At 48.1% G+C, this 26,221-nt stretch overlaps 1 protein-coding gene across 3 annotated transcripts in view; it reads left to right on the plus strand.

The window, feature by feature from the left end:
- The window catches only part of TSNAX (translin associated factor X), a 394,977-nt gene that overhangs the window by 109,767 nt on the left and 258,989 nt on the right, over positions 1-26,221 (plus strand). For all 3 annotated transcript variants that reach the window (XR_010381833.1, XM_064487870.1, XM_064487871.1), the window contains 2 exons: positions 9,519-10,525; positions 17,473-17,542. Coding sequence is in view for 2 of the 3 variants with exons in the window: in XM_064487870.1 (XP_064343940.1) it covers positions 9,519-10,525; positions 17,473-17,542 (1,077 nt within the window). In the remaining variant the exon portion in view is untranslated. The remainder of the gene's footprint in view (positions 1-9,518; positions 10,526-17,472; positions 17,543-26,221) is intronic.

A 26,221-nucleotide genomic window follows, 5' to 3' on the forward strand; every position in this document is an offset into this window, starting at 1 on the left:
CTCTCTTAAACATCCTAAGTATTCCCCACTGTAACCTTCCGTCAAGGATTACTGATTAAACAGAGCCTTTATCTGTAGGTAGTGCAAAGGTTAACTCCAGTCCAGTCCTTGCCTGGTTGTCATCAGCACCAAATGCTAATGGTGTTTGAAGCAATCGGAAAGATCTGAGCTTTCTGGATATAGAGGTAGCCTCCTCAAACTTGGAAGTTGTATATAGTATCTCGATATGAAGTGAGACCAGAGCAGTTTTATGAAAGAAGAAGCCTCAAGTGTAGACAAAAGACAGTCACCGTCTATTATAAAATGTTTCCTTATGTCTGAGACCCAGTTAAGTGACAGGTCATCCTCAGCTCCCACCCCCGTGTGCGCATCTTTGTAACATAGGAATCACTTGATGCTGCTTGCTTTCTTTCTTTCTTTCTTTCTTTCTTTTTTTCTTTCTTTCTTTCTAGTATAGTCAGTTACAATGTGTCAATTTCTGGTGTACAGCATAATGTTTCAGTCAACATATACATACATATAATTGTTTTCATATTCTTTCTCATTATGGGTTACTACAAGATATTGAATATAGTTCCCTGTGTTATGCAGAAGAAATTTTGTTTTGTATCTATTTTATATATAGTAGTATTTGCACATCTCATTTCTTTCTTACTCTTTCACACCAGTGCACCAAATTCCAATGCTGGAATGTGGGGGGAAAAACCTCCTGAATTTCCTCTTGTTTTCTAGTAGGACCATAGAGCAGGCGTTTGCAATGCTGTAATTGTATCCCATTTTTAAGGTCAGGCATTTGAAGTGGCACAAGCCTTTGATGTGGGCTTAAATTCTGAGTATTATAAAAATTTAGTGCAAAGCAGGGACTTCCTTGAGAGATGTTCTAGTCTCTAGGGTACTACTTATGTGGGAAGTGCTGACAATTTAAGATCATATTTTAATAAAAACATCTCAAATTTGGCATGCAAAGCGGGGCATTGAGAAAAGCATGAAAATAAGCCTCTGCAGAAAATATGGCATTAAAAAAGGAACTGTGAACTTTACAGATGGTCTAGGAGGAGAGAAACGATCTTTTGTTAGGGTGGATGCGAGAGCTTGCAGCTTTTTCCTGCAAAAACAAGAGCAGAAACGTAAGTTGTTTAGTTGTTTTGAAATAACAGCTGCAGAGAGGGCTCCTTCTGCCTCATCTATATTTTATTAAGGCAGCCGTTAAAAAATTCATTAGAGACACCCATCTGTAGCTAGCAGCACTCTTGAGGGGGTTCAGATGGTGATCAGATTTTTGAGCAGCACTTTACATGAAAAGAGAAAGACAATCGTTTATGAGAATTAATAGCACCATGGAGAAAGCCTGCTCAGTGATTTTAGAGCAAACCTTTGCACATGGTTTAATGAGTCTTCTTGCTGCTAAGTTCCTCAACTACCTGCTTTAACTGGAGGAAGGAGATCTTAGTATTAAAAGGAAAGAAAATGGAACACAGAAAATTGGATCAGGGAGCTGGGTGGGTACCGGCCAACGGGAGAACATGGGTGTGATACTGACCAGGGTGCCTGGACTCTGTAATCAACAGAAATTGACAAGAGTCCAGATGAGGCATTCAGGCAAGGCTGTACTGGGACTCCTGCTGCAGCAGGAGGGAGTGAAAACAAGTAACAGGTCCCTTGCTCCCTCCCTGGGTGGGGGTGAGCTGGTCCCTTAAATGGGGTGAGAGTTGGGGCAGATCAGTGGGTGGGGCTGGAGGGGTGGCTTAGGGAGGTCCGCCCACCCTCTTTGTGGTACTGTGTGCAGGGATCATGCCCAGTCCCCTGCTTTTGCTTCTGACACCTCAGAAGTGGCAGTTGGGTTTTTGGTCTTTTTGTATCTTGTTGTTCATAATTTGCCCCAACTGCACACGTATGCAGTTATTTTTAAATCCCTTATCATTTCTTTGTGTTCTGTTGCTCGAGGAGAGGAGATGTCCAGGTGTGAGCCCTGTAGCACAGGGTCCCAGGTTCCAGGTCCCAGCCTGTCTCAGGTTGACTGTCCAGGGACACCATGCTGGACTGTGTGTGTGTGTCCCTGTTGGCCCCCAGGAGCCCCTCCAGTCCAGAAAACAGCGTACAGTCAGGAGCGAGGCTGCTCTGGTTTATCTTTGCCATGAACCCTACCTCCAGGTGGCCGTGTTAAGTGCCTTTGCTTCTGGATGACATTCTTGGCTATGCTCTGTTCTGGACTGAAAATAAAAATAGTTTTTGAACACCAGGCATGGTATAGAGCAGTGAAATTCATAATCTTCTCTGCTCTCCCAGAAGTCCTGTGAGGCAAAGTCCCATGTTACAAACCAGACAGTGCAACCAGTGGAGGAAAGTAATCCAACAGCCCTCACTCAGAAACAGCAGAGCTCCATTTTAAACTCAGGTCATCTGTCTCCAGAACTGGTACCCTTTCCTACTGCAAAACACAGGTCCATAAATCATGTGTATATGTGTATATACATGCCTTTTAAATCAATGTTTTATTTTGGAATATTTGTAAATTTATATAAAAGTTGCAAAGATAATACAGAGTTCCCTTCATCTGGCTTCCCCTGTGCTAACAGCTTTATATATGTATAATCATGGTCTGGTCATGAAAACTCAAAAGTTAACATTGGTACAATGAACTAAACTACTGATTTTATTCGGATCTCACCAGTGTTCCACCAGTATCTGTTACCGAGTCCAAACTCGTTCTGCTCGCTGCGTGACAGGCCAATAAATCAGGAGACTAGGTGTTGGGGCAAGGAATAACTTTATTTGAAATCAAGAAGATGGCAGACTCATGTCCTGGAGAAACATCTCACCCAAGTCAGCATTCAGGCTCCTTTTATACTAAAAAGTGGAGGGGCTGTGGTTTGTTCTTGCAAACTTCTGGGTGTTGGAATCCTTTGTTCTTGCAGCTGTCCACATAGGTCAGGTCATGGTGTCCCTGTAAACCTCCAACAAGACAAATGTTACCCTCTGTTCTGCACCTTTTTTTTTTTTTTTGATTAAAGATAGATTTGTTTTGAGAGATACCTACTACATTCAGTGTAGGCTGTTTCAGAAGGCGCGAGTAAGGCCATGAGGTTTGGGGGTTGGGTGCTCAGGTTAAAGGAAAAGTAGATACACACTCCGGTAGACAGAGGGAGCAAGAGAGGCCACAAGGTGCAACTTCTATCTCTATATGAATGGGAAAGTATTGCACCCTTAAAGGTCAGAGCCTTAGGAGTGGGCTACCCTGCCTATTTCAGGCTCTAGGCAACATTCTTTTACAAAAGGTACAGAACCAGCAGGACTGAGCACAGGAGACAGAGCACAGGGTGACAGCCAAAGGAACAGATCTAATATGGAGTCAGATTTGTTCTTCCCTGTTACCAGTTTTTCACCATTATCCTTTCTTTGTTCCCAGATCCAATCCAGGATTCCACACTGTATGTTGCACTTGTGGGCTTTGATCCTTAAACACAAAGTGGGCTGAATGTTGAACTGCTCTGGGGTCCCGTTCTCCTCACTGCAGATTGGGGAAGTGAGACAGGGCCCACCAGCTGCCTGCCTCCCCGCCCTTCATGGGATGTCATGTCGTGGGGCCCGGGACTTCCACTGCCTGCTTGCAAGTAACCCTGTGTGGGGGGAGGAGATTCAGAACAGATGTATGGGGACGGATTTTAAATACAGACCACAATTTGTCCACATGTAGCAGTTGGCAGCTACAGCCACAGTTCAAGAAACAAAAGAGGCTGGGGGAGAGGAAGGTTCTGCCAGGAAGCACCATCTGCTGTGCTGTGAGTGTTAAGTTTGTAACGCATTTGAGTTCAAGTGTACTAGGATGTCACGGAGGACTGGCCCCTAAAGCAGAGGCTCCCGGCCCTGGCTGCCCACTGGAGCCCCTTGGGGAGCATCAAGAGGCACCCAGGCCTGGCTCCCAGTCCCCAACAGTGTGATTTCTTCGGTCTAGGGTGAGGCCTGGACTTTGGAATTTGTAAAAGATGACTTTTGAAAATGACTCTCATGTGAGCCAAAAGCTCAGTGTTTTAGCTGCAGGGATGAAGCCGAGGACGGCGGGGCAGTGCGCACACACTCAGCGGAGCAGGGCTGGACACCCGGGCTGCATGTGGCATGACGGACGTCCCTCAGCTGACGCCTCCTGGAAGCGCGTATGGCTTCCTTGGGTCCCTTCTGGTTCCTTCTTTCCCAAGCCCTCCCCTTCTTCCAGAGTTTCTCCTTGAGTGGCATCGTTGACTTTCCTGGCTTTTCTGCTTGCACACAGTGTGCTTCCAAACCAGCCCTCTTCTCTCCAGCCCTGCCTCATGCCGCCTCCACCTGGAAGCCCCCCAAGACTGCGCACAGCCCTTCTGAATGTCTTCACATTGTTGTCCCCTCCATAAGCCGTGGCCTCACCCTCCCTTTTGGCTGCTGTAGCCTCATTCTTTCAGTTCAGTTCCCTCCCCAGGGGCACCTCCTCCGTGAGGCCTTTTCCCTGCCTCCCATGAGGAGTTGCTCCCAGGCTGGTTTGCACCTGCTTGTGGACATTGATGTCTTCTCCAAGGGACTCTGAGCTCCTTGATTCAGGGAAAAACTGTGATAGAATATCTCACAGTTATAAAAATTATTATTGTGTGTCTAGTATATAATTCTTAGATTTGCAGACACCATTTGAGACTAGTAACCCAGTCAGCGCCACCCAGCTTAAGCAGTGGAATGTTACCCTTTAAATTCCTCCTGTATCCTTTCCCTCTCCCCCGACAGGTGTATACTGTATTTATCTTTTTTTTTTTTTTTTTTGCTTTTCTTCATACTTTTTAGCACATATCCCTGCCCTGTGTTTCCAGCAGAAGTCTTCCCAGTGTCGTTGACTCGGAGCTGACACTGTAGCCAGTTAAATCACAATTCAGTGTGGGATTCATCCCTTTCATGGTGAGGCTGTTACAAGTGATGTCTGCAGCCCCGCACGGAGTCAAAACTCCTGCGTTTGGTGACCAGGAGGCTGATGGGACAGACAGAGCTTTGCTGTCACGGGACCCCCGGTGGCCAGGAGGGCCAAGCCCTGCAGACCTGTTGGCATCTGTATCTGTGGTGCATGTGGCTTTGAAGATGACAGAGATGCTAGATCAGGGCAGAGAGGCTCTGCTTGCCAAGAGCAGCTGGTGAATCTCTGTGTCTGGGAAAACAGTCTGCCTTCAAAAGGATGGAGAGTGTCAGTGTGAGAATTTGAAATGTCGGCCAGCCCAGTGCAAGATTCTGTGCCGCTTACTTTATTGGCCAAATCAGGAGGCCGATTTGAAAGGGAGATGGAAGGACTGCTTCCCTCATGTGACATTCTCTCTCTCTCTGTATGTGTATCTACATTCCGTATAAACATTTGTGTATGTACATGCACACTTCCAAGTGTATTTTTTCCCCTGTATTCCAACAAAACTTTATTTACAAAAGCAGATGGTAAGCCAGATTTGCCATGGACTGTAGCCTGCAAACCTCTGTTTTATGCCGTTTTCCAGAGTTAACCAGAGATATTAAATTCTGTGACCCCCACAGTGGTAACCAACTTTTTAAAAATTTTTTAAAAAGTTTTAAATTGAAGTCTAGTTGATGTACAATGTTGTGTTACCTTCAGGTGTACAGCAAAGTGATTCAGTTGTATATATTTTTTCTGACTATTTTCTGTTATAGGTTATTACAAGCTATTGATCATAGTTCCCTGTGCTCTACAGTAGGACCTTGTTTATCTGTTCTGTATTTAGTAGTGTGTATCTGTTAATCCCAAACTCCTGATTTATCCCCCACCCTATCCCTGCTTTTCCCTTTGGTAACCATAAATTTGTTTTTTATGTCTACGAGTCTGTTTCTTTTTTGTAAATAAGCTAATTTGTCTCATTTTTTTTTAGATTCCACATATAAGTGGTATCATGTGATACTTGTCTTTCTCTGCCTGACTTCCTTCATTTAGTATGATCATGTCTAGGTCCATTCATGTTCCTGCAAATAGCATTATTTCATGGCATCTCATTGTATAAATACATCACAACTTTTTTATATAGTCATCTGTCAGTGGACATTCAGGTTGCTTCCACATCTTGGCTGTCATAAATAGTGCTGCTGTGAACATTGGGGTGCAGGTGTCTTTTCAAATTAGAGTTCTCTTTGGATATATGCCCAGGAGATTACATGTGTATTTTTATTACACTGGGGCACATGTGGACCCATGAGTGTGCGAGTGCACGTGCCCACACACAGACACACACACACCTCGGTCTTTCCTGCCCATAGATGGCGCGTACTTCCTGTTGGACTTGCAATTTTAGGCGCGATTTAGGCTTCGGCTCTTGAGGATGATACTGGCTTGTGTTGGTTAAGGGGGTGCTTAATATGGACGTGTGTGTAATAGTGAAAATAGTGGAGGAGGAAAAGTGAAAAAAAAGACGCTGCAGACCTAAGTAATATTTAAAAAAATGTAGGCGTCTGGATAACTAGTTAGGATGTACCTGGAAGCCGTTCTTTGTAGAAGGATTGAGACTATCACTGGTTTGGCTCCAGAGTATTTATGTGTCTAAATATTTGTGGCGGGGGTGGTAGAGGGTGGGAGGTGTACCCAGAATGCTCAGAGAAAGTGAGCTCCTTGCCCATCATCGCAGAAGAGACCTGGGACCGATGTGGAGCACAGAGTCATGCAGGTATCAGGGGGCAGTCCCTCCTGCCTGGGCGCCTCCCCTCTGGGAAGTACCCACATCGCCGCGTGGGCTGCAGGCTTCCTTCCCAGCTGTTGTCCTCGGTGTGATGCCCCCTGACTGCTTGCCCTGTGCCCTTTCTTGCTCCAGTCTGGTTTGTTCTCCACAGAGGGACCTCTTAAAACAAAGCAGATCAGATGGTGCCTCTCTCCTGCTTAATGTCCTTCAAAGCCCTCCCATCGCTCTCAGGGCAGAGGTCCGGTCCTGATGCAGCCGATCTGCACTGCAGAGTCTGGCTCCATCCTCTCCCCTGCCTGTCATCATCGTCCCCCACCCGCTCCTCCAGCCCTGTTCCTTCATCTCTTAGGCTCTTCCCAGCAGCCTCCCCCGTGACCTCCGTAGCTCCCACTCACCTGTCGGATCTCAGCCAAATGCCAGTCCAAGATCCCCTCTGGACAAAGCTGGGGTCTCTGTCGCACGTGGCTCAGCACCGGGATCTGTCTGTCACCCGCCCATCCGTGCTCATCCGTGTGCTCCCTGCTGTACCGCCAACCCCAGGAGGGCAGGGCCACTGTGACTGCTCGCTGTGCTCTGTCTAGGACAGGGTGTGGGGTCCTCCGAGACGCAGACGCAGAGAGGGACCGAGACACGTGAGAGACTGAGGGAGATGCGAGTGAAGGATAGAGGAGCGGGGGGCAGGGGTAGGCAGGAGAGCCCGCCCAGGAGATGGGGAAGGAAGGAGGTCTCAGACCCGGGAAACTCTGATCAGGCTGACGGGGGTGCTCTTGAGCCAAAGTTGCTCATCAGAGCCGCCGTGCCTCCCACGGAAGGGACCTTCAATCCCAGGTGGTGGATTTTTGGGGTGACACATAAATGCGGGCCTATGGAGTCCTCTGCTTTGCTGAAGGGCAAAGAACTGTCAGATGGACTAACTGAGCCAACTAGGTAAGCCCACTTGTTTAACTTCACACTGAATTCTCCTTCCTCTGGGACTGAAGTAGTCATTCCATCCTGCCACTGTGTTTGTGGGCAGGGCTTACATACCCCGCTTCGGTGCAAGAGAGCTGGAGGTGGGGGTGATGCCTTGATCCTGTCTGCATCCCCACCCAGCATCTAGTGTTCAGTAGGGACTGGGTTTATTGAAGTGGATTCACACGATTAAATAGAAACAGAATAATGCTTGATTTATCCTCCGCCCTTGCCTTACTCACAGGGTGCTTATTGCACTGACCTGAAGGCACTTCCGAATCCCCAGGTGCTCTCTGAACTACCCAAGAAAGATGAACTCGGGCTTGGTAGAGTGTCTGTGCTTAGTGTATATGACTGGATTCTGATTCCTTGAAAACAAGTTAATCCACAGGGAGGTGTGGTTTCATTATGGTACAGAATCTTTGGTTAACCGGAAACATTGTATCAAAGTCGTATGCCCCGCTGTCAACATGGATGTACAGGTATCTCTTTGAGACCCTGCTTTCAGTTCTTTTGGATCTATACCAAGAAGTGGAGTTGCTGGACCATGTAGTAATTCTCTTTTAAATTTGTAGAGGAACTCCTATACTCTTTTCAACTCTACCATTTTACACTGGTACACTGGCTTCAATTGTTCAACATCCTCCTCAACACTTGTTATTTCTCTCTCTCTCTCTCTCTCTCTCTTTCTCTCTCTCTCTCTGTGTGTGTGTGTGTGTGTGTGTGTGTGTGTGTGTGTGTGTGTGTGTGTGTAACAGCACGTGGGCTGCTGGAATCGGAAGACTTTGGCCCCGGTCACTTGGACCCTTGGGGTTATTTCAATTTAATTTCTCTGAGCCTCAGTTTCCTTAACGGTAAAAGGAAAGTTACAATTCTGGTTTGGTTGATTCACATGACTTCGGTGGGGAACAAATGAAATTAAGGTAGATGAGATCCATCGTGAGTAACAAGTGCTATAAAATGTAAAAATAGTAACTAACACTTTCAGTACACCTACAATCAGTGCCAGGCACTGTTCTGACCTGTCTCCCTGTAGTAACTCATTTAATTTAATGCTCACAACCATCCTGTGATAGCAGTACTGTTAATATCTCCACTTTATGGATAAGCAAACTGAGGCACAGAGAGGTTAAATAACTTGCAGAAAGTCACACAGCCAGCAATGGCACAGGTAAGTTAGAACCAGGCAGTGAGGTGCTAGAGCCTCCACTCTCAACTGCCACACCATTGTGCCTCTGAGAGGTCTCAGCGTTTTTCACTGGTTTTATTCCGCTGGCGTAGCTGGGAGGGGACCACAGCCCCTGGGTCAGAGAACAGAGCAGGCAGGGCCTCCTGTAATTCACTGTGAGATGAATTGTTGGGCATAAACTGTGTCACAGCCAGGTCTCCAGGGCCCACAGGCACGCAGGGACCGGATAGCTCAGATCATAAAAATGCATGTGTTCAGAGAGTAACCAGAGCAGGTGACCGGATCTCATTTTGAGGAGTGCGCTGGCACGGGGCTTCAGGTCGTTTGCTTTCCGGGCCACTCCAGGGTGAAAGCACTGATGTGCCCCAAAGACCAACAGGCAGGATGCTGGAGGCCCAGCGGAGCTGGGGGGATTGTGTCTCCAACATGCCGGCTGACATGGCCGCATAACTCCCTGCAGTGCCAGCTGTTCCGCTGAACAGAGGAGCTGGGAAGCTGTGCTGTTTCTGCACCTTCCGATGCTTCCCAAGGATCATCAGCGTTCCCGCCCCAGCTTGGCCCCGTGACCACGGAGCCTGCGTCTCTCTCTGAAGGATGCTCCGGGAGGCTGACCGCTGCACCGCGGGCGTCCTCCAAGCGCAGCTCCCCAGCTGAGCTGGGAGACCTGCGTGTTTACGGTGCTGTTTTCGCTTTCTTCCCAGGCAGCCACGACTGTGTACCACCTGCAGCATCTTATCGGAGGAGACGGCTGTCACGGAGACCGGGCTACCTGAGGAGCACAGCTGGGCCCCAGACCGCGTTCCTCTCCCCGGCGGTGGGCACTCCGTGCCAGGCCCAGGGAGGGGCGTACGGTGAGGAGTCCCAGCACTCTGAGTCCAGGGCTGGACTGTGTGGCCTTGAGCCTGGAGGCCGGTGGCGCGGTCCTTCTGCTAGGAGCCGTGTTCCCAAGAGCGTCGCAGCCTCGGCTCTGACCTCCGCGGGCCACCGAGGCCTGGCTCTGACGGCCGGGAGAGGGACCCCAGGGCTCTTTGGGATTCAGCTCAGAGCTGGCACCCCCCAACCCAACCGGCTAACCAGGTCGTGTGGCCCTGCGGACGCCGGGCGTCAGGGGGAGCTTCCATCCATGGACAGCTGCGCGGCCCCGAGCCCTAGCCGGGAAGCAGCCCGTGGTGAAGGAGCACGGGGCACTCGGACCAAAGGCTGCCTGTCCCCGGACGAGGTGAGCGGCACCAGCTGCAGCCTCAGAAGCGGCCCCAAGGCCCCCACCGCCCCCACCAGCTCTCAGGACGTCTTTACCTCCAGCTTTAGTTTCATTCGCCTCTCCCTGGGCTCTGCGGGGGAGCGCGGAGAAGCAGAGGGCTGCCCGCCGTGCAGAGAGGCCGAGGGCCCTCGTCAGAGCCCGGAGGAGGCGGAGGCCAAGGCCGCCAGCGTGGACGGGCCCCACGAGCACCCTCGGCTGCACTCGCCCACGTTCACTCTCAAGGCTCCTCGGGGCCTGGCAGATGCTGCGCAGACCGCGGAGGGCAGCTGCGGGCTGCAGCGAGAGATGCTTCCGTGGCTGGACCGGGGTGCTGCCTCCGCCTGCTCGCCGGATCCCGCGTGCTCGGGCGGCTGCCGCCCGGGGGACCCTCGCCGTTGGGACACTCTGCTCAGCAAACTGGAGCCCGCGCTGCTGCACTGCCTGCAGGGCCAGCGGAGGCGGCTGGAGGTGGGTGTCTCCCCAGCCTCGGGGCCCGTTATGGTCGGAGCCCAGATCGTTGGTCCTGGGGTTGACCGGCTCCCCGCCGGCACCTGCCGCAGCTGCTTTGGTGGCTGATGGCAAAAGAGGTTCTGCCCTTCTGTTTCTTCTCTCTCAGCGTGAGCTCAAGATCTGTTCCCGTTTTTGTCTTCTCTGCCCCTGAGATTCTCAGATCCGGTCTCGGTGCTGCGGACTTGGTCTCGGTTGGGCTGTGGGCTCCTTTGCAGTGTCTGGCCTGGGCAGTGCACGGTTAGCTCACCCTGGGTCTGCTTTGAGACGGGAGACTGGGGCCAGGAAGCAGGCGATGAAGCTGGCTGGGGTGTGGACAAGGATGGGGAGGTAAAGACGGTGATGCCCTGGATGGGGAGGGGTGACCCTGAGCCTCACTAGCCTTCACCGCACTCACCTCAGCTCGTCCTGTGGCTGCGAGAACTGATGGAGAGTCCGGAGGCTTCCTTTGTGGTCACTGCCCCTCTCAGCCCCTCAGTTTTCTTTACTTAGAGATGATAACACCACAGAGGATTATTCTGTGGCTCAAATGGGAATGCAAGTGCTTTGGAAATTGGGATAAACTATATAGATTTAAGTCCTAGGGTTATGAGTGTTCACCCAGTTATCTGAGGGGTGGGGGCACCTGGGAGGGGTAGGCAAGTTGTTCTGTCCCCAGAAAGTTCGCAGAGAAACCCGGGCAGAGATGCTCTGTGGGAACCTACTGGCTCATCCTGTTGAAAGACTGCTTTCCTCCTGGGGTCTGTGCACGTGTGTGTGTGTGTGTGTGTGTGTGTGTGTGTGTGTGTGTGTGTGTGTGTGTGTGTGTGTGTGTGTGTGTATGGCATATGTGCCTGAGAGAGGGAAATGGAGCCTCCTCTCAGCAGGATTTGGTAGGAAAATGTGACACTCAGGTTCGTTCCCAGCAATCGATCGCACTTCCTCGCCATTCCTTACCTGTGGACTGATATCCTGGCCACCCCCTCACCCCGCTGGCCCCGTTCCAGCCCAGCCATGGGATTGATTACCCAGGGAGATGGCTCAGCTGCTCCAGCCAACAGGTCTCTGTTCCCTGGCGATGAGTGGAATCCTTGAGTTAGATGCACCCAAACCCGAAGCCATGGTCTTCCCCACCAAACCTGCTCCAATGGGCCTGGCTTTTGAGATACAATTGTTGATTTGAATGAATAGAACCCATATAATTCCTTAGAGAAAGAAATTGCAGCTTTCTTCAACACCTGCCTCTCCCTCACTCCCAGCTTGGGTCCGTCTCCAAGCACTCCTGCCTCTCGTGGTCACAGCCATGGCCCCTGCCTGGCTCAAATCCTCCTTATCTTTCAGCTGGGTTCTGCAAGAGGTCCTCGATGTGTTTACCTCCCTCCAGTGTCTCTCTCCCCCAATTCACACTCTGCGTGGCCAGCGGGGTCATCTTCCAGAGCACTGGTGGGATGGTGTCGTTCCTTGGCTGAAAGCCTTTGCTGGCTTTTTGCTCCACTTGAGGTGGTATCCAAATTCCTCATCCTGATAATTGAGACTTTTCTCAGCCTGCTCCAGCTGCCCCAATGCCTGACTCTCACTGGCTCAGCCAATGGGGGCTGCTTCCTGGTCCTGTGCCTCCGGCCTCTGCCCAGAATGACGTTCCAGCCCTGTTCCTCCTGCCAAGCTGTCCTTATCCCTTTTGGTGTGACTCCAAAGCCACTTCCTTGTGAGACCTCTCCTACCCTCCATAGACCAGATGAACCCTTCCTTCGGCTCCATCCCCACAGCCCTTTGGACATGCCCTGTTAGAGCAGTTACCACATTAATGAGCATTTGTTTCTGGGCCCATGTTCCGCACCTGACCGTGAACTCCTTAACTACCGGTCACTTCTCTTAGACATTTTTTTGATGCCTGATGCTGGGCATCGTGCCTGGTGCCTGATCAGTTTTTGCATTAAGTGAAATAATTTATCTTGTTAAGATGGGCCACAGATACCTAATTAACAGGTTTCTTGAATTGACTGTCTAAGGCATAAGGAGAGACTGCGAAGCACGCATTCGAGGATAAAGACACCAAATTGAGGTTTGTACCATCAGGCTTTTGGGACTGTAAATGCCAATTTAAAACCTTTTTTTCAATTGAAGTGTAGTTGATTTACAGTGTTGTGTTAGTTTCTGGTGTACAGCACAGTGATTCAGTTTTATATACACACAGGTATGTATGTATTCTTTTCCATTATAGGTTATGACAAGATACTGAATGTAGTTCCCTGTGACATACAGTGGGACCTTGTTGTTTATCTGTTTTATATATTAAATGACAATTTCTAACATTTCATTTCCGAGATCGTAAAAAAAAACAACAACTCAGCAATGTATCTGTATCTCTCCATTCCAAAAATCCAAGATTTAACCCAAGTCAAGCAAAAGCTGATCTAATGACCAGCTCCCCTCCCTCCCAAATAACCAAACAAACAGAAACTCACTTGCCAGCAAGTCCCCGGCAGTCAGACCACAAGATTCAGCCCCCTGGGTTTTGGTAGCACCAACAGTTTTTTTTCTTCCTCTTAATTCCTCTTACCTGGATATAGATCACGCCCTCCTGAGAACGGAGGAGCTGTGATAAATTGGAATCTGTGAAACCCTGAGCAGAAATGTGCTCTCTGGGGGCCCAGCTATGCCACGGGCTCACCAGGCCAGTCTCTGAGCCACTGCGACACCCGAGGCCCTGGGACCTGGAATTCCGGGAGCTGTGGCCTCAGGAAACCACCCCCACTCACTTTTTGAATTTCATGATTTTTAGCATTGAAAAGAAATAAAACCACCCTAGATATAGCTCTTCTTTTCTTTTTTTTTCCTGTATGGCCCAAATGCAGCTCTTCAAGATAACTAATTGGTTAGACAGAACCCACTGGAGAGCTACTCTGTGGGGACGAAGGGTGTGGTCGCTGCTGGGTCACCCACGGGCTGGCCCTCCTGGCGGGCTGGTGGGGCTGCCTGCGGGGTGGCCTGGCGCTTTCCCTTCCTAGTTGTGTGACCTGAGGGCATTTGTTTTGTTGTTCTGTGCCTCAAGGTGCTCTTGTTGAAGGTGGAGGCAACCACAGCCCCTACCTCATCAGATTGCTGTCAGGATGAAACGTGCCCATCTTGGCACAGAGCATCAGACCAGCTCTCGCGCCCAACAGGAGCCTGGAATGTTGCTATTACTGTCATAAGAGAAATGGCTCAGATTCAGAGAATCTGAGTCAAGAAGTAAATTCACTCTTCTCCCCAGAATTCAGATTAAATTCATACCGTGTCTTAAATGATGACCCGGACCCAGTTTCCCTGTAGTTTGAGGCTCTTGGTTTATGGTGATCCAGCACCTGGACAGGGAGACATGTGATGCCCTGGTCAGTGATGTGAATGTGTGCCCTGTGGGGGAGGGGGGACTTTATTTAGGGCGGCGGGAGGGACAGGAGGGGCTCTGCCCGGGGGGTCGGGCCTGCAGGAGTTCCCCGCAGTGAGGCGTCGCCCTGGGAGGCATTGCTTTCCCCATCATGGTTGTGCAGGGGCCCCCGGGAGGTCTTCAGGATTGAGGAGAGGGTTGGGCTAAGGGTCTTCAAAAAGATCCTTTGAAAGACTGGGATTCTAGTGTCCTGGAGCCTTTCACTTATTTACTTATTAAAAAAAATTATTTATTTATTAAAGTTCACTTATTAAAAGTATTTTTTATAAACAATCTTAATACAACAAAATAGCATTACAATACAAAGCTGGTCAAATATTAACTGTTCTCTAAACTGTTAAACTTTATTATAAATTAAAACTTCTTTACAAAAAAGTTGCACATAATATTTGACCACTCTTAGGTTCTGATTCACTGCCATTTGCAATAGTTTCTTGAATCTTCAGGTTAAACAGTCTTGGCAAGGAGTCCAGAATGTAGGCAGGGCGATAAACAACACTGTTCGAGCATCAGGGGCAGCTAGCAGACTTGTGGCCACGGCAGTTACACTTGGAGCCTTCTGGATATTACAGTCTAATTCCTTAACCCCTCCCCCCTCTTCTTTTATAAAAATGCAAATCTCAGGAATTTAAGTTTTAGCTCCATTTAAAATACAGTGCAGCCTCCATGTTTGTAGATTCCACATTTGGGAATTTGCCTACGTGCTAACATTTACTGAAGTCCAAAGTCAGTGCATGTAGGGCTTTCCTGGTCATTCATGGCTGAAAAATTGAGTCTCCTGATGTGTGCGGGCACAGCTGAGGTCTTGTTTCTGCTCAAGATGGTAAATTAGTGTCCTTTCTGTGGACTATTTAAATGCCTTTCACATTTTGGTTTTTTTTTTTTTTTTTGGTGGTTTACACTGGCCCCCACGGTCTGAGCTGCGGTGCTTTCTGGCGCTGCTGAGCACAGGGGGCAGAAATGTGCCTGATGGAGAAAATCCGTGTGTGAGGTGTGCTTCGTTCAGGTGTGAGTTGTCGTGCTGTTTGCTGTGTGTTCAATGTTCATGAAACAGAAGTAAATATTAAATAAACCTTAAACTGAGACACACGTAAAACAAAGTTGTGTAATTGATCTGTTGATGAACATATTGGGACCTAACCCAGTATTTCCCCTGCAAGCAGTGGTTCCGTATTTTCTCGTTGAGGGATCCCTGTGACTTTATAGAGCATTCCTGCCACGAAAGAGAATCAACTGTGTATTTTATGCTGTTTAGAAATAGCCACCCAGGGACATTGCCAGGGGCTGGGTGGGGCTTAGAAAATTGTGAGGAAAGGACACACTCACTGGGTTGTGCAGGACAGAAGTGGGGAGGACCCCACATGCTGGGTCCTACCTGAGGTGGTGGAGCTGGAGAAGGAAGGAAATTGCCCGTCTCACATGGGTTGTGTTGTTGGATGAGACATGCCCGTCAGTGGCTGTGTTTCTAGCCAAGGTGGATATTCAAACATATCTCAGGGTATCCGTTCAGGGTCCTGCAGGGATAACTGGATGAGGGGGTAAGGTGAGGTGGGCAGTGGATCTTCCTTGGACCTTCTTTCCTGCAGTTCTTCTGCTGTGGCTCTGGGGTCTAATAATCTCATCATTTGGATGTGCTGATGGGAATGCTATAAATTTACATGGCAACTGGACCACCTACCCAGCCCATCTCCTTTGCCAAAGAGATTTAAGACTAAGTTCCTGGGAAAATCCACGCTTGTCACATGGAACAACTCAAGGATGAAGGGGTTAACACAATCATTCATTCATTCGGAAAATATTTGCCTACCAGTCATAAGACAACACCTCGTGCCTGGCTTCGGAGGTTGGATTAGTTGAAATAGGTTAGTATCAGGCAGTAATGCAATAGAAGGCTTCATGTGACAAAATTGTGTTTCTTGCCTACACGTCATGTTCCACAAAGCTGGCTGGGGCTCTGCTCCACAGAGTCACTCAGGACCCCAGCCTGCACCCTCTGAGCATACGGCCCCTTCCGTCTCTGAGACAAGGAGGAGAAGGCAGCTGGATCCTACAAGAGCAGTTCAGGGCTTCAGAGCACAGGCGACCTCTGTCCCTTCCACTCACATCCCGTTAAGCAGGACAAGGCCGGGAGGGAAGCGCTTCCTCGTCTTGGCTGTTGTAAATAGCGCTGCTCTGAACATTGGGGTGCGTGTATCTTTTTGAATTGAAGTTTTGTCTGGATATATGCCCAGGAATGGGATTGCTGGATCGATCATAGGGTAACTATTTTTAGTTTTTTAAGGCACCTCCGTACTGTTCTCCATAGTGGCTGCACCAAATTACGCTCCACCAGCAGTGCAGGAGGGTTCCCTTTCCTCCACAGCCTCTCCAGCATTTATTATTTGTGGACTTTTAAATGATGGCCATTCTGACTGGTGTGAGATGATCCCTCATTATAGTTTTGATTCACATTTCTCTGATAATTAGGCCTAGAGATGATCATGCTAAGTGAAGTAAGTCAGACAGAGAAAGACAAATGTCGTATGGTATCACTTATATGTGAAATCTAAAGTATCACACAAATGAACTTATTTACAAAACAAGCAGACTCACAGACATAGAAAACAAACTTAGGGTTACCAAAGGGGAAAGGTGGGGGAGGGATAAATTAGGAGTTTGGAATTAGCAGATACAAAGTACTATAAACGGAATAGGTAAATAACAAGGTCCTATTGTACAGCTCAGGGAACGACATTCAATAGCTTGTCATAACCTATAATGAAAAAGAATATGAAAAAGAATCTGTATAAACATATAACTGAATCACTGCTTTGTCCACCAGAAACTAACACAACATTATAAACCAACTATACTTCAATTAAAAAAAAGAAAATCTCTGGACCTCCTGCTGAGAATAAAAATAATTACGCAATGAACATATTGTAACTGTCAGATACATGATGGGATCATTGGGTCTACCTGTGGGTTACATAGACATTGACTGCCCCTGTCTACAGTGGAAAGTATGTGAACCTCCAGACTTCCTCTGTGAAGTCCCTCTTGTCATTGTCACCCAGCCAGCAGCACAGTCTGCTGAGTTGAAGTTCATGCTTTTCTTCCCTTGGTTTCTCTTCCAACTTCAGTGTGTTTACCTTTATAATTTTAATGCGATTTTTTTAGAACAGAAACCATTTGGTCAGGTCTGGAAATTTGTATTCCTTTTTATTATGCATTTTTTCCCACACAGCTAAGGGAACAGTGGGATGTTTTTGTTTAAAATAACATTCTCTTTTTGTGGATTGTATGCTCAAATTACACTTTTTCTTTATATAACCTTTTTTTTTTTTTTGGAGACACGAATGCATCTGGTATTGGAAAAAAATGTACATTTGTGGTTCTTTTTTTAAAGGAGAATAGAGTGGTTTGGTTTCAAAATAGCTTCTAAGTGCTCTTAGCTTTAAGAAAATAAGTTTGTGTGAGCGCTATCGTAATTTGGTTTCATCTTCTCCCCTCTTCAACATAGGTAAAATCCTTAAGATTAAAGCTTCAGAAACTTCAGGAAAAAGCAGTTGAGGACGATGATTATGAGAAGGGTGAGTTCTGCTTTTTTATTGATTCTTTCTTCTTTTCCCCACGAGGTTCAATTTCCCTCTTTGTTCACCTCTGTCTTCTGCAGCCCGGATGCACTGTGTAATCTGTTCCTGTGATCAGCTCCACTCAGTGACAGCTGACTCTTTCACAGCATTATTGTTTTGTGGATTTCAGAGCGCGCTGTGAGCAGTACTCCCTTGGGTGACAAGCATGACTTTATTGATTGTCCAGAAACACTCTGAGTACTTGCCCAATAAAAAGTGATATTAACTTGATATTAACAGGTGATGATCTGCCTGCCCAAGGTGTGGGATATCTATACTTCATCCACTCATCAAAAAATGTTTGTTGAACACCTACTATGTGCTCAGCACTGCGGCAGGGAAAGGAACGTAAGGTGGACATAGTATTGACCTTGTGATTCCTGTGAATATAAAACCTCATGGGGCTTTCTGACTTGATGCTCGTTGGGACCAGGTGTAGGAGATGGGGTGATTTTAAGATGATGCCAGGCTGTGCCAGTAGGGCCGAATGTATCTTATTCCCGTCTAGATGGCCTGAAATACCCAAGCTGGACAGGAGACGCAATGACATGAAGATGGGGGAGTTGGTCAGAAGTCAGAAGAAACAGTTAAAATGAGGCACTGGAATAGGATTTGGGTCAGAAGCAGACAAGGGTGGTCATGGCAGCAGGGTGGACACATGGTGGACCGTGTCAAAGGAAGGACTGCAGGTGTAGTTGGCCTGGAAAGGAGCTTAAGGACTTGAGTGCCGATTGTAGGATTTCACATCCATTTCTGCTGGGTCAGGGGTGAAAAAGGGGGCTGAAAATGACTTCCAGGTTCCCCTGGACACTCATGAACTTGAAGGATGCTGCTGGTGATAACCAAGTGTAATGCACCGAGGACTAGTGTGGAAATACCATGGATCTGAGGATGCTCTGGAAGCTGTTAGCTGGTCTTCAAACTCATCGGCCCGTATCTTGGTATTCCCAGTAGAGACGTCACAGACTGTTAGGAATTGGGGTGCTACAGGAACGGGGCGCGTGACTTCTAAAAGGAGGTTGCACATCCTATTTTAAGCAACACCCCGAGCTGATGCTGTCTGGGGGCCTCATTATGTACATATGCCACTGAGGTTGGGCTTAGAAAGAGAGATGGAAGGAGAGGAATTTGGGAATGGAGGTGGAACTCTGCCAACTCTGCCACCCTTCTGTTGACAGGCTGTTTCAATTTCGCAATGACCCCGGGTAGAGGATGAGGTATGGGAGGCAAACCTGAGGCTCAGGGAAGTAGCCCTGTTAATCCTGCACCACTGTAGACAGGGAGCAAAGGTGTTACTCCTGGCCCCAGGTGCACCTGCTGACTTTTGTGTGTGCAAGACAATTAAACCTCGTTTTTGAGGCCTCCCACAATTGCACACATTTTTTTTTCCCGTTCATAGGCTGAGTTTTCATTCGTTTACCTTTAAGCACATAGCTCTCTCTGCAAGACACAAAGCTTCTGACACAGGTGGAAAACCGCTCTCTTTTTCTGATCAAGGCCCAGTGAACTTTCTGGACGTGGTTCTCTCAATGGGCTTCATTAAAGGACACCCTCATGTCTTTAGTCTTTTCTCCAAATATCTCTGGAACACCGAAGGGAACCCACCTCACAGGGAAGCTAGAAGAATAAAGGCATCTTAAAAAAAATTATTCCACTATTTTATTAAAAAATTAAAAAAACTGAAGTATAGTCAGTTACAGTGTGTCAATTTCTGGTGCACAGCACAGTGCCCCAGTCATGCATATGCATACATATATTCGTTTTCATATTCTTTTCCATTAAAGGTTATTACAAGAGATTGAACGTAGTTCCCTGTGCTGCACAGAAGAAACTTTTAAAAAAAAATCTGTTTTTATATATAGTGGCTAACATTTGTAAATCTCAAACTCCCAAATTTACCCCTTCCCACCCTCTTTCCCCTGGTAACCATAAGATTGTTTACTATGTCTGTTGTGAGTCTGTTTCTGTTTTGTAGATGAGTTGATAGTGTCCTTTCTTTTCTTTTCTTTTTCTTTTTTTTTTTTTAGATTCCACATATGAGTGATGTGTGGTATTTGTCTTTCTCTGTCTGACTTGCATCACTTAGAATGATGATCTCTAGGTTCATCCATGTTGCTGCAAATGACCCACGTTGCAAATGTAAAGGCATCTTTACGTCGTGTTTCTGCCTTTTTGTCCCCCCTTGTTCGTATGTCTACCGGATGAGAAGTTTTGGGACCGGCCCAGCATTCTGTGTTTTGTCAAGCCTCCTGGGTGACTGGGCTACGTGCTGAGGTTTGGGAAAACCCTGGTGTGGGACTTTCCTTTGTGGAGAATCAGACTTGTGGTATGGTAGCCGGCTGGTCTGGCAGGTGGGGTTCAGTCCACATGGGCTGTGTCCCTTTTGCTGGAGGTGACAATTTAGCCGGGCCCTGGAGGATGTGTAAGATGCACCAGAAGGATATTTTATAGGAGGGCAAAGAGATGGAAGGGCCCCCATCTCTACGAGCCACTATCCAAGAGTCGGGTTGCCTTGAATGAGATTTGAAACTGGCTGTTGTCTGAAACGGGGTTTGGGGGAGGATACAGCTCAGTGGTAGAGCGCATGCTCCACATGGTCCTGGGTTCAATCCCTAGAACCTCCATGAAAAAATAAATACATAAACCTAATAACCGCCCCCCCCCAAATAATGGCGTGGTCCCCTGCCTCTGCCTGCTAAGTCCCCGGTCACCATGCCTGAGGGTCTGAAACGGATCACGGCAGGGCCCAAGGCTTGGACTGGCACATCGTAGGTGATCAATACAGTCTCATAAATTGATTGCTGAGTCATTAGGGAAGATCAGACAGCGCTGAGGGGGAGAATTTGCTGTAATGAGATTGTGGAAGTAGGATTTGAGTAAAAGTTCCTTGCTCATCTCGTTTACCCAGGATTCCTGACACACACTTTCGGAGTTGCTCAGATACTTCACTCTCACTTTTCACCGTCTTTGCTTGGACTTCCTGCTTTTTCTGTCCGGAGCAGCTGTGCAGCTGTGCAGCTGTGCGGTGTCTCAGGGGAAGGGGTCTGATGGGTCCACGTGGTTTGCCAGGAGCATCTAGAAATTGACTTTAAACTCTGGGTTTTTTTGCTTTTCTCTTTCTAGTTTTCCTCATAAAAATGCCTTTGGGTTGCAGAGAAAGGAACAGTTGAAGCAGAATAGAAAGTTCCACGTTTTAGCTCAACAAAGTGCTGGCAGATTTCCCCACTGGTGCCTTGTAGGAAAAACCCTTCTCAGGCCTCTAATGACATCTCTCCCCGGCCAGGGAAGGAAAGTTAATATTTCCTTATTTTCTTTCGTGAAGCTAGGAGGGCTTGGGAGAAAAAGAATCGTGCTGTTTGGGATTCGTGTAGGCTCTTTCTCCAAGAGGCTCAGGATGCTTCATTGGTTTCATCGCATTTTTGCTTGTCCCACATCTGCGGTCAGCGGAGGGGCGAGGATGCGCCCTCGCGGTCCCATAGAGGAAGACACTGCCATCCAGAGATGGGTGAGGAAGGGCCAGGATCTGAGATGTGCTGGGCGGGAGGGAGTGAGAGCGTAGACAACGATTTTCGATATGGGTATTGTCCTGGCTGCTCCTGCATTGATTCATGGCCTCTAAGGCCCGCCTGCCCACCCGTGTCCACCGGGGGCCATGTCCACTGCTCAAGGGTTGTAGGGGTGGGGTTGTGAGGACGTGGACCTCAGCGCTTCCGTGACTCACGTCGATGTGACGCGTAGCATCGCTGGCCTAACCTGCTTGTTTGGACTTTTCCTCCTCCGACTGGAAAGGGGCCGCCGCTGAATCTGTGTCTCTGTCCTTGTCTCAGCTGATATCCGTGATGACAGAGTTCTAGTACAGTAAAAATGTGAGGCACCGAGTGAACAATGATCATGGCACAGGCCAAGCATGAAACCACTCTAGCAAAGGACCAGTTCTTGTCGAAACTCTCATCATTTTTTTTTTCTGAATTTTTTTCTTTAGCGAGATTTCTCCATCCACTGTGGCTCCTTGGTGGTGGAGTGCGATTGATTCAAGCCGACAGCCCTTTCTTTCCCGGGGACCCCACCCTGCATATCCTTGAGGGCTTGGTGTCTGAGTGGCTTCCTGGAGTCTAATGCTGTCTCTTCTCAGATTGGGAGACGTGACTGAGCGCAGCGGAAACGCACTGATGCCATTTCACCTCATTTCACGGGGAGCGGAGGAAACGGGAAACAGGATTGAGTAGAATCGGGTCATCCTGGTACCCGCGGGACAGCAGAGGCAGTGGGACCGTGGGCGCCATCAGGGGGTCCAGCCTGAATTGTTTTGTGTTCTGACTTGAAAAGTGGGCTGCGTTTGGTATCTGCTCGGAGACACCTGTCCAGCCTGGCATTTAAACAGGTTCCCAGAAGCAAGAGCAGCGGTGAGCCCCGTCGTGAATGTGGGTGCATCTTCCGTCCGCAGCCCCCGCCCACGCCCCTCCCTCCTCTCCCTGCGTCCGGGATCTGGAAATGTCATCCTCCTGGCCTGTTACCCACAGGGCTCCCCCTGCATGGCTCCGAGGGGTGCTGGCACTAAGGCTCCCCTTGTCCTGGGATGACGAGGCTTCCACTAAAACCCACGAAAAACAACAGCTCGAGTCTCAAGTCGGTGTTGGTTGAATGACTGCATTCTTAGCACTTGTGAAACACGCCCACCCACGACCCTGCCAAGTCACCCGTGGCTGAGATCTCGGCCATTTCTCGGGAACAATCGTCACCGCCCCTTTCTCCCGCGAGGCAGTGGAGGCTGCGCGGAGGGGACCCGCGCGTGCGCTCTGGCCGCCCTTCGGCTCTGCCTCGCGCCTCTCTGGCTTGAGAGCATTTTGCACCGCAAAGTGGAAGACAACTTTGTAGGAGTTGTGGGGACAAAACCTATCTGGGGAGTTTTTGGATGCTAGAAACTCTTATTTACATAAGAAGCCGGGGAAGGAACAGATGAGGGCCTCACGCTGGGAGGCATCAGAAAAAGTTCATGATTTTATCTAAAAAAACCCTCCAAAACTAGGCTTTTAGGAAATGAGCACTTGCATAATTTCAGTGTTAACCTCTAGCATCATTCTCACAGGAGAGACAGCTTGTGTGTCTGCCTCGTCTTATTTTAGGTAAAAACTTGAAAATTGAGAGATAAGCAATACATAAAAACAAACACCATAGAAAGACAATGTGTACAGAATGCCATTTACTTCCCTTGGTTACGTTGTCTGAGCTTCTTTTCATGTTTATAGGAGAATTTCTGATTCTGTGAGTGAAGGGCAGGAATCTCAGCCAACAGCATCACCGTTCTGTTTGCAGACTTGTGTACTGGCATTTTCCATGAGTACTAAGGGTGCATTCAGTCTTATGCCACCAACTTGAGATTTGAGCTTTGCGCACGGACCCAGCTGGTTTATCTGCATGTGACATGCATCCCTTTCATTTGTAGCAGATTAAAACATGATCTCAGTGAGATACCTTTTCTCCCCCGTGTTCCAGCTGGGTGTACACCCAGCTCCGTATGTCTTGGTGTGAAAATGTGGACTATGTTAGACCCCCCTGGAGCTGTAGGGGTCGAAGCACCGGGGAGTGGCTGTCCCTCTTCTTGGCCACATCACAGGTCCCCAGGTGGGTCTCTGCTTTGCTTCCCCGGCTGTAAGGAAATCAGTTTGTCCTGCAAGGATCACGCGCATTATTCTCAGGTGTGTTATTCATGGTGAAACCTGGTAGCACCAGGGTTTGATGTGCTGCTGAATACAAAACATCAAGACAAATTTAAAAAGAATTCTTCTTTTCCCATCTCCTCTCCTTAACTAGGTACTTAGTTGGAACATGGACACATTTTCCTTCTGGCTAAAATGCAGCACTTTTTAAATGGATGTTACTAAGTCTTACTGAACCAAACTTGGGTCCGCACACCCGAGGGCAGTAAAGCCAATCTACTGCCCCCTGGTTTTGGTGAAGGAAAGTGCAGCATTTATTGTAGGCACCCAGCAAGGAGTCCAGGCAGCTAGTGCTCAAAAGATGCGAACTCCATGATGGGTTTCAGGGAAAGGTTTTTAAAGACAGGGTGAGGGAGGTGGGTTGTGGGGTGTGATCAGCTTGTGGACAGTCTTCTTATTGGTTGGTGGTGAGGTCATGGGGAGTCAAAATCATCAACCTTCTGGTTCCAACCAGTCTGGGGTCTCCGTGCTTGTGGGCAGCACACGGTTAACTTCTACCTGGTGGGAGTTTCAGTGTCTGCAAAACAGCTCAAAAGACATGACTCAGAATATTATCTATAGCTCTTGAGGAGGAACTAAAGGTCCTTGACTTTGTTTAATGGCTAAACTATTATTATTTTGTCTTACTTGACTGTTTTCCTTTCTTTCTGCATTTTCTCACTTCTCTGATTAAATGTACTCTTTGAAACTTGGAGAAGCCTAGGAGACTAAAGTTTTTCTATAGACAAGAGGCAGGCAAAGGACATGGTGGCAGGGGGATCTGTTCTGGGGAGGCCCCATAGGCTTCTGCACGGTTACAGATGGTTGTGCTAATAGTGGACACATCTTAGTCTCTTTCTGTGTATCTGCCTATGAGACTCTGCAAGTGACACAAGCTGTAGCCTCTGGTTGATGGAGTGGGAGGGTGGGCAGGAAGTCCCTCCTGTACTTAGAAGATGGATTTTGAAGCTGCTCCCACTGGTTTTCTGTGTTCATGCCTCCTTCCTAGAGTGGCCGAGAGGCTGGCTGCGATCCCAGGACAGCAAGCTCACTTGAGAGACTGTTCCTTCTGGGCCCAAGGAATTCAGCTGCTCTGAGGGTGGCCATACAGGATAAAGGAATGACTTAGATTGTCTGAGGCCAGCTCACTGGGATAGAGTGATCACCCCTCAGGGAGGGCCCTCAGGGCTTTAGAAATGTCAACAATTTCACTTCGCAAATGTTTTTACGGAGCATTCCCCCTCTTTCTACAGGTCTATGGGATAGCCGACAGACCTGGAAGGGGTGTGCCTGCGACCAGGGGCAAAAACCTAAACAGGACTGAATCTCCCCCTACAATCCTTCCACGTCCAACCTCTCTCTATTTCAGTACACATGGCTGCTTTTCCCTTAACAGAAGGAGCGTGCTAGTCGCTTGGGCTGCTGTAACCAAGTGACTGCAGACTGGGTGGCTGAACCTGCAGACATTTATTTCTCACCATTCTGGAGGCTGGAAATCCAAGACTGAGGAATCAGCAGGGTTGGTTCCTTCTGAGGCCTCTCTCCTAGTGTGCAGATGGCCATTTTCGCCCTGTGTCCTCACATGGTCCTCCCTCTGTGTGTGTGTGTGTCCTCCTCTCTTCCTCTTATAAGCACAGCAGTCAGATTGGATTAAGGCCCACCCTAATGACTTCATTTGGACTTAGGAACTCTTTAAAGATCTTACCTCCAAATGCAGTCCCATTCTGAGGTTCTGGAGATTAGGATTGCAAAATACGAATTTTGGGAGCACACAATTAAACCCATAACATGAGGCCTAATTGACTCAGAGCTGAGCTAAATGCTAAACACATGCAGGTGTTTCCACAAAAGTTTGAATCACTTGGTTTGACCACTCTGTGGTCATATGCAGACATTTGACAGAAGCGTTAAAAAAAAAAAAAAGGCAGACTCTTGTGACTTGAGTAACTGGGTTGACTATTCCGTTCCCTGCCCACAAATGAGCCTGACTGTTACTGGCATCTTGTTTTGTCCGAAACTCCTCAGCAGAATTTAAGTTAAGAGCAGAGCCTGGTCCTCAAGCCAGTGTATCGTGTACAGAGCAGCTCTTTGCTGGAATTTGCTGGGTTTACTCTGCTGCAGTGAACCCGGATAGGTATACGAGATGACCTCCCTTCAAGGCGTGCCAGCTTCGTTGGGGTAAACTATTGCTATATAAATATGTGAAACTTCAGTTAACATTAGAATTGATTTTTTTTTTTTTTGCATGAGGACTCTCTACTTTGGAGAGAAAGAGACCCAATTCAAACTAGTACTAGTAGAAAACAGGACTTACTGATGGAGAGGGTGGAGTCAGGGGGTAAACGGTGTCAAGACCCTCACTTTTCTCCTTGTGTTTTGACTTATTCCCTCAAACCACTGTTTCACTCATCTGTTGCTACATGTGGTACACTGAAAAATGGACCCCTATGAAATATATCCCATCTTAATCCCAGGAATTTGTAGATGTTACATTATTTGGAAAAGGAGCTTTGAAGATGTGACTAACTTAAGGATCTTCAGATGAGGAAATTATCGTGGATTATCTGGGTGGGCCTTAAATGCCATCACATGTGTCCTTATGAGAGCAAGGCAGAGGGAGATTAGACAAACAGAAGATGGGGAGGTGATGTGACCACAAGCCAAGGAACACTGGTAGCCACTGGAAGCTGGAAGAGGCAAAATAATTTGAAAAGTACCTAAACAGATGGACCACTACAGCCTTCAACAGTAAAACCTGCAAAGCTCGGAAAGCCATGAGGAAGGCGTAGAAGCTGACTTCCAGAGTCACCACATTATTTAACATGTTACCACATATCTAAATGTCGAATTTTCAACAAAATATCAAAAGATATACAAATAAACAGGAACACATGGCCCATTGAAAGAGGCAACATACCTGGACCAAAACCATCCCCAAGGA

The sequence above is a fragment of the Camelus dromedarius genome, chromosome 8 (genome assembly GCF_036321535.1).
Source record: "Camelus dromedarius isolate mCamDro1 chromosome 8, mCamDro1.pat, whole genome shotgun sequence".
NCBI classification, from domain to species: domain Eukaryota; kingdom Metazoa; phylum Chordata; class Mammalia; order Artiodactyla; family Camelidae; genus Camelus; species Camelus dromedarius.